The 11,876-nt window shown below is 36.2% G+C and overlaps 1 protein-coding gene across 1 annotated transcript; it reads right to left on the reverse strand.

Annotated features, from left to right (window-relative positions):
- Positions 1-10,121: 10,121 nt before the first annotated feature.
- Positions 10,122-11,818, reverse strand: LOC103950535 (calmodulin). Its single transcript, XM_009361757.3, has 4 exons — positions 11,656-11,818; positions 11,085-11,242; positions 10,503-10,583; positions 10,122-10,413 (listed from the first exon to the last, which is right to left on the reverse strand). The coding sequence occupies exons 1-4, from the start codon at positions 11,729-11,731 to the stop codon at positions 10,279-10,281; spliced, it is 450 nt and encodes a 149-aa protein (XP_009360032.1). The 5' UTR covers positions 11,732-11,818; the 3' UTR covers positions 10,122-10,278.
- Between the last annotated feature and the right edge of the window lie 58 nt (positions 11,819-11,876).

The raw sequence follows: 11,876 nt of genomic DNA on the forward strand, positions 1-11,876 counted from the left end.
GTTTAAATTAAACAAGTTACGGAATTTGAAGTTTGGAAATTAATTATATAAAATCTGTAAACCTTTCAAGGTCACAATTTATATGTTTGAATAGATCTCGATCTCACGAATGCGTAGGTGCAAACCGTTCGTGAAACTGAGTTATAACAAAAAAGTTATTAACGATTGAAGTGGAGGGCAAAATAGACATTTTTCCATTAATTTGGAAGGCTCTAGAAAATCTGGAGTTATGGGTTGATACCACGTGTGTGGCTATGAGGAAGAGAGGGTTGCAGGAGAGAAAATGAGGGAGAGGGTGGACTAATGGGGGAGAACCGGGAGGAAAAATAAGAGAAGGGGGAACACCGGATTACCCTGGACCTGACCCGGTTAGCCGGCTCCCGTGACGTTTTTCATAGGTTTTCTGTCCGATTTCGGTAAGTTTCTTCGAGTTATTACCTGGAAAAGTGTTTGCGACCTCCCCTTTCTAAATTCTATCAAAAACCCAAGCTATTTTGGTCTTTGTTTCACGGGGTGGACGGCAGCGATTCCACCATTTGGGAAAGCAACACGGTTGACTACCACCATAGTTTAACTCCTGGTGAGGTAGGGAACAAAGCCCAAACAACTGTAGGGGCGGCGAAGCACCGGAGGTGACTGATCGAAGCCACCAATTTCTAGGGTTTCCGGTGGGTTTGAGGGAAATTGGAGCTTTTCCCGGCCAAATTGGACTTAGCAACAGGTATAAAACTTGCTCTATTCATTGAGATCTTCATTTCTGTGAAATTTGAGAATTTTTGGAATTAGTTAAATTTTCGGGTCGGGGCGTTACAAAATGGTATCAGAGCAAATGATCCTATCTAACAATGTGAGATATTATTGGTGTTTGTGGATGTGAATTGTAAATTTTGAATTGTATTGATATTGCATTATTTTATTAGTTCTATGAGTATGAACAAATTTATGTGGAATGCATATATTGTGAATCATCATGAATTGAATTAAATTGAATGAAAGTAGAAAACTTTAAAATATCGTATTCATGTCATAGCTTTGAAGATGAGCGTTTGGTTTAAAGTTTCAGATTAATCTGGAATTGAGTTGATATTATGATATGCATTATGAAAATGTTGAATGTTAAGATGATGGTGAAATTGTGACAAGTAGAAGGAAAAGTTGTACTATACTTGGGCAAATGAGAAATGTTGAATTGGGCGGAAAAAGGCCCGTGGATGTTGAATTGGGCGAAAAGGCCCGTGGGTATTGAATTGGGCGAAAAGGCCCGTGGATGTTGATTTAGGCGAAAAGGCTCGTGAATGTCGATTTTGGGCATGATGGCTCATGGAATGGGAGGAATGTTTGATTGGGCAAAATGGCCCGTGGATGTGGATTTGGGCGAAATGACCCATGGAATATGGAAAAGTGGTTGAATGGGCATAAATACCCAGTGTTTCTGGGAGAAAAACTCCATGTCTGGGCTGTGAGAATGAGTTATCAATGTGATGTGTGTGAAGGTATAATTGCTGGGCATATTACGATTCTTTCCAAACTGCTAATCACTTGTTGGGATAAAAAGAAAATCGTGGTAAAATCTTTGTTTGGCCAATGATGATTATGCTTAGAAATTCTTTATATTTGTATTGGTCAATGATAATGATGGATCTAAATTTTAATAGTTATGAAAGTTATGATTTATTGAACGGGAATGAAATTATAATCTAAGGTTATGGTTTGTCCATTAAAATTGGAATGGTGGAAAGATCATGAAGATTTCTTCATTTATTATTAGTGGACATGAATAAAACTATGAAATGAGATTTTGAGTTCGTTTAACATAAACAATTTCCTATATTGTGTTTTTTTTTTTTTTTTTTTTTACATTTGATGAAAAGAATTGATGGGGGAAAGCTTGTGATTACAAATTTGATTGGTTTGGTTGCCATAGTCATGAATTGTCGTTGTTGGATTCGATATCGCAAACAAAACCAATGAAGAGCACATATTCTCATGGCTATGTGATTAATAAGGTTTTTGTTGGCCAATAGAGTTGTGACATATATATATATATATATATATATATATATATATTCTCTTCTTTGGTTAATCGAAGGTGAATGATGCTCTAGAGGTGTGAGTCGCTAATTTATGTGATTTGTGACTGCACTTAGAAGCAATTTAAAAGAGAAACAATTAAAAGAAATATTTAAAAACTGTTAAAATTTACTATGGGTAATTAGTTTATTTGCGGATATGAAGGAAATCATAGAATGAGCTTTTGTTTTCGTTCAATGTTAACAGTATTGTGGATTGGATTTAAATTCCAAATTTTTTATACAGTGATTATGGCTAGATGTTCTGGTGTTTTTACCAATGAATGTGGTTGGAAATCTGAGAAAATGTGTGTGAATCATGATGATTATTCGTTGATCTATTTATTTTGAGCTTGAGTAAAAATCATATGATTTTATTCCCTATAAATGGAAGGGCAAGATGGGTTCTAATTTCCTTTCCGTTATTTGATGGTTGCAATCTCGGAGACGAGATTTATTTTAATGGGGGTCGAATGTAATGCCCTGAAAATTTAAATCTATGAATTAGATATTCATAATTACGAATATGCAGAGAAAATAAAAAATAAACCGATTTATGGTTATGAAAATTGAATTGAGAAATTGTAAAAATTTGGTTTCCGGAAATTATTATAACTTATGTATTTGTATTATTGAGAATTTATATTAATTTGTTTGAATTTAGTTTTAAATTAAACTAGTTACGAAGTTTGAAATTTGTAAATTAATTATCTAAAACCTATAAACCTTTCAAGGTCACAATATATGTTTGAATAAAGTTTAATCTCACGAACGAGTAGGCCCAAACCGTTCATGAAACGGAGTTATAAAGAAGAAGTTATTACCAATTGAAGTGGAGGGTAAAATAGACATTTTTCCCATTAATTTGGAAGGCTCCAGAAAATCTGGAGCAATGGGATGATGCCAGGTGTGTGGCTGTGAGGAAGAGAGGGTTGCGGGAGAGAAAAGGAGGGAGAGGGTGGACCAATGGGGGGAGAATTGGGAGGAAAAATGAGAGAATGGGGGAACACCTGTAACGACTTGTATTTTCAAAAATAATTATATATAATTATGTGTTGTATATACTTATTAATTTCAGAAAATTTTGTATTACTTCTTATTTAATCACTAACTCCTTTATTTCATTTTTCTATACTCTAATTTATTATTATTTTGGACCCAATAAGTTCAGTACACCATTACGGTAGTATTTGAACTATATATTCATATTATTCATTTTCTTCCCTTTTACATTATTTTATTAAGCTTTTTGTTCTATTCTAATTGGACCAAAACCGTAGCCAATTAAAGGGCTTTTACATCATTCCTATCGAAGAATTAGCCGACTTTGTATAGCTATAATAATAGAAACCTAGGATTGTAGACCGGTGCAGTCTGTGTACCGAGTAAGGACCATAGAAAGTGGAGAGAGAGAGAGAGAGAAAGAGAGAGAGAAGGAGAGATAAACCAGAAACCATAATTAAGAAAGGGTTGTGGAGTCCATTCGACTCAACCTGTATCTCGTTGTGTATAGGTAAACGATTTTCATACTTCATTTATCCTCTCCATCGTTGTTTCCTTTCTTATTGTTGTCTTGGATTAGCTACTGTTATCCAAAACTAGTTTATATGCAAGCTTTTTATGCAGGTGCGTTTATTTATGCAAAACCAGTTTTATATGAAGAACCAAAGTATGCATATGCTTAAACCCTATTTTGGCACGTAAGAACTGCTATGCTTATTTGGGTATTGTTTCCTATTGGCTATATATATTTTGTTATAAAAGATGATATTCAAAAGGCTGCACATATGATATCAGTTTACCAGTTGTTGGGATACTATCTTTTATAAATTGGTTTGACAAATGGAATTTGGTTGGAGATTTCTATTTTCCCAAAACAACAACCATACTTTTATGCTATTTGAATTGAAGCATTCTATTGCATAATACAAAGAGTTTAATATACGAACTTTTACATATCATTCATAATACTAACGGATTAGTGCTTTTATCTAATATATAGCTTGGCTGAAGTATGTTAATGTACTTATGTATTTTGAACTATACCTTTGCTTATTTTATAAAAGTATTATAGTTCAAAAGTTCCTTCACTGATGACCATGCTATTATAAATTAACCAAATGACTTTTGAATTAGTAGTGTGTAATTAGCAAGTTTAAGCATGTTGACTAGGATTAAAGTTCATGTCATGTTTTTAGTAATTGCTTACACTTGTGGATAGGAGTTGCTGAAGGTAGACATTTGTAGTAGAGAGTCAGAGCAATGCTTTGGAATCCAAGTAGGGGAAATAAGGCAAACCTTTATGGAAATTGATTTTATTAAATTTCGTGTAGTGATAATATTCTTGATCTTTTTGGTTGATTAATGTGGTTGATTATTAATTGACTAATTGCTTTAGTTAAGTGTTTACTTGTTATTGGTTATGGAATTATTGCTGAAATGTTATTTGTTGAGAATATACTATGATACATTTGGAAGATAAATTGATATTATTTGTGTATCAATCATGTTGATGTGGTGGGAATTTCAATATTCAGATTGGAAGCATGGAAATAAGGGTAGCTGGAAGGATCTTTTGTGTAGTTGAATCTATTCATTGTGAAACCAGTTCCAGGCTAGCTCGATGTGCACGGTAGAATAGGATATCGACGGGAATTGTCGATGTGGGTGATTTGGGCTGGAGATCAATGAATTAGATAAGATGACTAGCAAAAGGGGTTTATGAACTTGGGATATCATATGGGGGTTAGTTTCTATAATAGAACATTTGAACCACCTTTACGGGGGTAAAATGCATGGTATAGGAGTGCAGGTCCGCATGTTTTATTATATAAATTCACGGGGGTAATTGAAGGGTTGCATTGCATTCATGCATTATTAGCAATAAGGATTTGATATTTGGCTATATGATTTCATGACACTTAATTTAATATTGTCAATTACTGTGATAAGGTTATGTCTCTACTGAGCTGTTGAAGCTCACCCCTCTATTGTTATGCAAGTTTAAGAACTAAACAGTCAAAAAGGGTAGATGGGATGGGATTGGATTAAGTGTGAGGATAGAATTTTGTATTTATTTATTTTAGTCTTGTAAAGAATTATCGATTTCTTGTTATAAGAGGAATTTCATATTTTTCCACCCAGTTTCACTTTCCTTTTATTTAATTTTATTTTTTGCACGTCGGATTCGGGTTTGAGATTTTTCTTATTGACCCCAAGTCCGAGGCGCGACAACACCGGATCATCCTAGACCCGATGGACCCAACCTGGTTAGCCGGCTCCCGTGACGATTTTCGATGGTTTTCTATCCGATTCTCGATGAGTTTCTTCAAGTTATTACCTGGAAAAGTGTTTGCGACCTCCCCTTTCTAAATTTTATCAAAAACTTGAGCTATTTTGGTCTTGGTTTCGTGGGAAATGCACCGGTGGGTGTACGGGGTGGACGGTGGCAACTCCGCTATTTGGGAAAGCAACACGGTCGACTACCACCATGGTTTGACTACTGGTGAGGCAGGGAACAAAGTTCAAACAACTGTAGGGGTGGCGGAGCACCAGAGGTGACAGTCGCAACCACCAATTTTTAGGGTTTCCAGCGGGTTTGAGGGAAATTGGAGCTTTTTCTGGCCAAATTGGACTTGCCTATATGTACAAAACTTACTCTACTCATTGAGATTTTCATTTCTGTGAAATTTGAGAATTTTTGGAATTAGTTAAATTTTCGGGTCAGGGCATTACAAACATAGTTGTGAACAAGATTGCAAAGCCCTAGGCAAAAAATGAAAATTTGTTGTGTTCACCAAGTTTTGGGTGATCATTTAAATTGCACTTTATGATTGCTATGTGAGGCTATTTTGGGGTGATATCCAATTATAAACCCAAAAGAAATGCAATACTTATCGAAAATCTTAGATATAAACTCTCCAACATTATCCAGTCTTTCAGACTTTATGGGATAATTAGGGTAAGTATTTATATAGTTTGCATTTTGGTTGAATTAGTCCATGATTATTCACTTGAATCCACTATGAAAAAAGGGTCGTTTCGTATCTTTGCTAGGGATGATATAGAAATCAAATTTCCCAACCAAACAGGCTTGGCCAATTATGTTTGTAGGCGCATGATCCTTACTTTGGGTAAGGAGATGCATAGTGATATCATTGTTCGACCTACGTGTCCCAAAGAGTCGTGCTAAGGCATGTAAACTGCTTGAACAACCCAGCTTCAGGTCGGGCACATGTGGTGCATCCCAGTTGGGAGGCAGCCCATTGGCTTTAAAACAAAACTTTAGGCTCATTTTTAGGGGTGGTGCAAAGATATTCCACTCTATTTTGTTCAGTGGTTTCATTCATCATCATTGTTCTCTCGAATATCCTTAAGACTCATCGACATTCTTCCGGAACGAGGAGAATCTAAGGTATGTATAATGGTAATTCAATACCATTCAAACCACGAGGAGCGTGCATTGTATCGCATTCATCCAGACAACTTTCTCGCGTTCGTACCTAATCACGTGTTTAATTGATTTTGGTCACATGTTTAAGAAACATGATTCAGTTAACTCATATTCGAGGACAATAAATCATTAGTGTGAATAGAGAAAAGAAGAAATTCTTGGATAGTTGGACTATCAAAACTTATTTGCCAACTAAATGGCAAGAGAAAGGGTATATAAAGTTTCTAACAAGCGATCCTAAGATTTTATTCTTCGTCATAATTATAAGCCACTCGTTAAAAAAAAATTCTAATAGAATATTCCACACTAGCCATGTGATTTATGAAAGTTGATAAAATATTCCGCTCTAGCCATGTGTTTTATGGGTGAAGGGTCAAGTGTTTTATTGGTGAAGATTAAATTTTTTTTCTAAAAAGCGATTCCTAATATTTTCTTCTTCATCAAAAAAAAAATTCTAACAAAATATTCCACACCTGGCTAGTGTGGAATATTTTGTTAGAATTTTCTTGAACAAGTGGCTTATGATTACGATGAAGAATAAAATCTTAAGGATTGCTTATTAGAAACTTTTTATAACCTTCACCCCTAATTAACTACACACGTCTATTTCTCTTGCCATTTATTGGCAAACAAGTTTTGATAGTCCAACTATCCAAGAATTTCTCTTCTTTTCTTTGTTCACACTACAGACCACACAACGGTCTAGAGAGGTGTTAGTTCTAATATTATAGATGACGAGTTTAATATCAATTTTTTTCTTACTTATTTTTATTTTTTTTCTATTCCGGTAACATGGAAGAAGAAAAAGAAACACTAAGGAACAACTAATCTAGCTGTAGCGACTCCAAAGCAATCATCCGAAAGAGTTTGAACTAAACAAGGAAGAGGCTCCATAAGCTCTTGAAACTCCATCTCGCTATTTGAACCCAAGTTGGCTAACCCGTCAGCTGCAAAATTACACTATCTATGTACATGTATCACATTACAACTCCAGTTCTCCATGATCAAACTTCTGCACTCCGAGACAAGACCATAAAGAGGATGATTATTAAGGCTAGGCGAATCATGAACGAGAGAGAGCACCAAAGCAGAATAAGCCTTCACAATAAGATGAGAGGAATTTTTAGCTTTAGCTATTTTCAACCCATTAAACAAAGCCCAAAGCTCAGCATGGAGAACTTGCCCAACTCCTTTTTTTAGCAATAAAACTAGTGATCCAGTTACTGTGTCAGTCTCTAATTAATCCTCCACTTCCAATTACCTCGTTAGAACCAAGCCTAGCACCATCCACATTTTACTTAAAGGTCCCAAACAGAGGAGGAACCCAAGCCGAGAGAACTTGCACACAATTGTGTTTACTAGAGATGCTAGCATTAGCTTTGAGCCATTTGGTAGAATACTCCAAGATGCATTTCTTTGGATCATGAGGTTTAGTATAATTAGGACAAATTATAGCACAACACCTCCACCTCCTTATGAACCATAAGGCTACAGAAAAAGTAAGATTCCAAGATAACCCAAGCTCATGCGGATATTTGCATTTTAAGTTTGCCTCCACACAATCAAGAAAGGAATCAAATTGGTTTCAATGAAGATGATGAGGAAAAGGAATATTGCTTCAAACCCTTATAGCAGCATGACACCTCGAGAAAACATGCAAAATATTCTCCACTGCATAATTACAAATCTAACAAAAAGTGTTGCTAGACATGTGTATTTTAAAACGTTGTTTCCTACTGTTTATCGTTATATCAAAATAAAAAATAAGAATGAAAGACTTAAAAAAAAAAAAAAATAACTGACAGCTGGCAGCTGGCAGCAATTTTATTCTTTATAAGCAAGATAACAGCTGAAGAAGAGAACATGAAGAAATTGAGAGAGAGAGAGAGAGAGAGAGAGAGACAGAGATATATATATATATATATTATCGCAATTAAATTAAAATTGAGAGAGAAAGGAGAAAGATATCTTTGCAAATAACAACACTACCAAAGTCTTTTGCGCTGAAATCAAACAACAAAAAATACTTGCGCTACATACATCGAAGTATCGAGAATCTTGTTGGGCTTGTCGAACTCTCCGAAGACAACGTTAAGAGCGAATACGCAAGGTTCCAGATGGAGCCGGAAGAAAGCGGTTACGGAGGACGCGTGCATATCAAATGCTGTTACAACAACAGGTACTTGAGAAGGGCGAACCACTGGCGGTATTGGATTGTAGCTGGGGGCTTACGAACCAGAGGAAGATAGAAGTCATTGGTCCTGCACATTGTCCGAGCCTGAGGTTGTCCGTTCAGACAACAAGGCAGTCATCCGATTGATCCACGTGCAAATCGGGCACTATGTAACGTCATTCACTATAAACGACTTCAATCGGTGCCTCTTCGCAGAGACAAAAACCCCCAACCGCCACAACGCCATGGTTGTGTACGCAGTCGACTTGGAACCGCTTCTACTACCGCGCCCTTTTGTGCTGAAATCAAACAACAACGACATGTACTTGCGCTACATGCTTGATCAAGAAGACAACATTCATCAGATTCTCCGGTTCTCCGCACAGGATCGTACGAGCGAGTACGCACAGTTCCAAGTCGAGCGGCCAAACAGTAGGGACCACCAAAATAATCACTACGTTCATATCAAATGCTTGTACAACGGAAAATAATTGCGAAGGATGGACAAATCTAAGCTATTCATCCTTGCTGCGGCTGACAATCGAGACGAAAACACAGAAAGATGGACTTGCACATTGTTCAAGCCTGAGAGTGTCGGACCAACCGGAAACAACCGCAACAAGAATGTGCTCTGCCGACTACGCCATGTCGCAACTGGCCTCTATACAAAGCCATTTGTTGACAACAGATTAGAATTACGCTTGGGCGATGAAGTCCCTGACCCCTACGAAGTTGATGTCTACACAGCCATTCTCACCCATTACATGATATGATCATGTGTTGTTTTTGCGCATGTTTCTCAAGAAATATTCACGAGAATTCACTCGTTCTATCTCAGTCACCTATGGCTTTAAAAAGTTTGTTGCATGAGCTAAATATAATTGTGTTACTTGAAAACGTGTAATTTTGATTTCCTTTTTAGTTTTTAATTAGTTCACTGTAATATGTATGTGCTAAAGGCTATAGCTGTTAAAACGAGTCACTAAGAGTAGATAACATAGGAGTCCTTTATTAGGCAAGATTTATGTTGGGTTATAGTCTTCCTTGTAGAACAAGGTTTGTATGTGATATTGTAAATCCTTATTGAATAATAAACGTGAAAATAATATGTATAAAATTCCACAAAAGCAATAAACACAGCCTATCCTTGTGAAAATTAATGTATGTTTTTAGTAGTGGGTTTAATAATAGTTCATGGCATTCATTCGTTACCTTCTATATATAAATCCTACTATTAACCGAAGCCAGTCCTGTAACATATCAAATAATTGTTTCGGACAACGCATGCACTATCATGTCAAAAAGTTAAAATGCACATAGCATAATTCGCTTGCAATACCACCACAATGGCATCCATGTGTAAGTAAATGTCTCTTGTGAAAAGAGATTTTAGAGAATGACTTGTTACACTAACACATGGAGTTAATTACTCTTTGTAATCTCATACTTTTATTTGAAAGTGAGCGAGATAAAAGTCTCAATTAATTCCAACAGACGAGAATTCCGACTGATTCTACAACAATACCAACCACAAATGTTTAATAGCCCTAACCCTCTATAGAATCCAAACACTACAATTCACTTCACTTGTTGAGCATCATTCTCACAAACTCCTCATAGTTCACCTGGCCATCGCCATCTTCGTCCGCTTCACGAATCATTTCATTCACTTCTTCATCTGTCAGTTTCTCGCCAAGATTTGCCATTACATGTCGAAGCTGCACAATTAGGCAGATTGTCCCTTTAAGTTTCCACTACACACATTCTTCAATATATCATCATACAAACAAGTAATTATGATCTTTACCTCAGCAGCAGAAATAAAGCCATTCTGGTCCTTGTCAAAGACCTTGAAAGCCTCTTTGAGTTCCTCCTCAGAATCAGTATCCTGCACAAGTTTTAATTCAACAAACTTTGTAAACCATTCCAATTACATATCCAAACCACAGATAGAAAGAGCAAACCAAAACTTAATCAAACGAACCAAAACATAATCAAACTAATGCTTCCAATTCTATTAACATTGACCCCGATTCTTACTCACCCTACAGTCAAGACTCATGAAGCACTTGCTCTTGATTGTAAGTCATGATCGAGAAAAAAATTGCAACATGCTTTAGTTATAACTGGAAGCGAGAATTATCAATCATATACTTGGTTTCCACAAGGATTAAATTAGAACAGAAGAATTACATTTTAAACAATGACGGACCAGTTGGAAGATTATTGAACAACTCGTATATATTTACTGCAGCGATTTTATATAAAAAGCTTAGGGTGAAAGTTCTAAACAAGTACAATTGTAGCATAAAAACCTCATCGTCATATGATTCACCAAATTACAGTAGATCACTATCCGGAGATTCAACAATGTGAGGAGATTATATACCTTCATCTTCCTCGCCATCAAATTCAGAAACTCGGAGAAATCGATTGTGCCATTCTGATCAGCATCAACTTCACTGATCATGTCCTGCAATTCAGCCTCAGTGGGATTCTGTCCCAAAGATCTCATCACAGTCCCCAACTCTTTGGTAGTGATGCAACCTAAGTGCAAACAAAAACATGAATCTAAAGTACTTCTACCTGAAGGATGGGAGGTACCAAAAATGTACGAAACAGAACCCATAGACATGTTTTCTTTGTCTTTCACAAGACGATATTCTAAATTAATTTATGACACGGGGAGAAAGATTCGAACTTGGGTGCAAGACGACGGACATACTGCCTAATCTGCATCTACAGACCCATAACATGTCAATTCAGAGACATCAACATTTCCAGATTTGACATGAATCATTCAAAAACATAATCATAAGGGGTAGTTGAAAGCCTTGATTCATGAACTTTCAGACTACTCTTATACAAAACGAAATTAAACCCAACAAATATATACATGATTTATATACATATACATATATAATACACATATGTAAATAAGAATGTGTAGAAATATATACCATCGCCATCTTTGTCAAAGAGGCAAAAAGCTTCCTTGAACTCGGCGATCTGCTCCTCTGTTAGTTGCTCCGCCATTTTTGTTCTCTGCTCTAAAGATTTTGGCCAAACGTGGACTGCTGCTTGATCTCTCGTTGAAGAATTAAGTTTTCGATCAAAATGTCCCTACAAATGTGTAAGTGGTTAATTACTTGTTAGAATTTTGGAGTCTGATCCGACGGTT

Source organism: the organism of the source record quoted next, unplaced genomic scaffold, assembly GCF_019419815.1.
Source record: "Pyrus x bretschneideri cultivar Hongxiangsu unplaced genomic scaffold, Pyrus_bretschneideri_v1 Contig27, whole genome shotgun sequence".
NCBI lineage: Eukaryota > Viridiplantae > Streptophyta > Magnoliopsida > Rosales > Rosaceae > Pyrus > Pyrus x bretschneideri.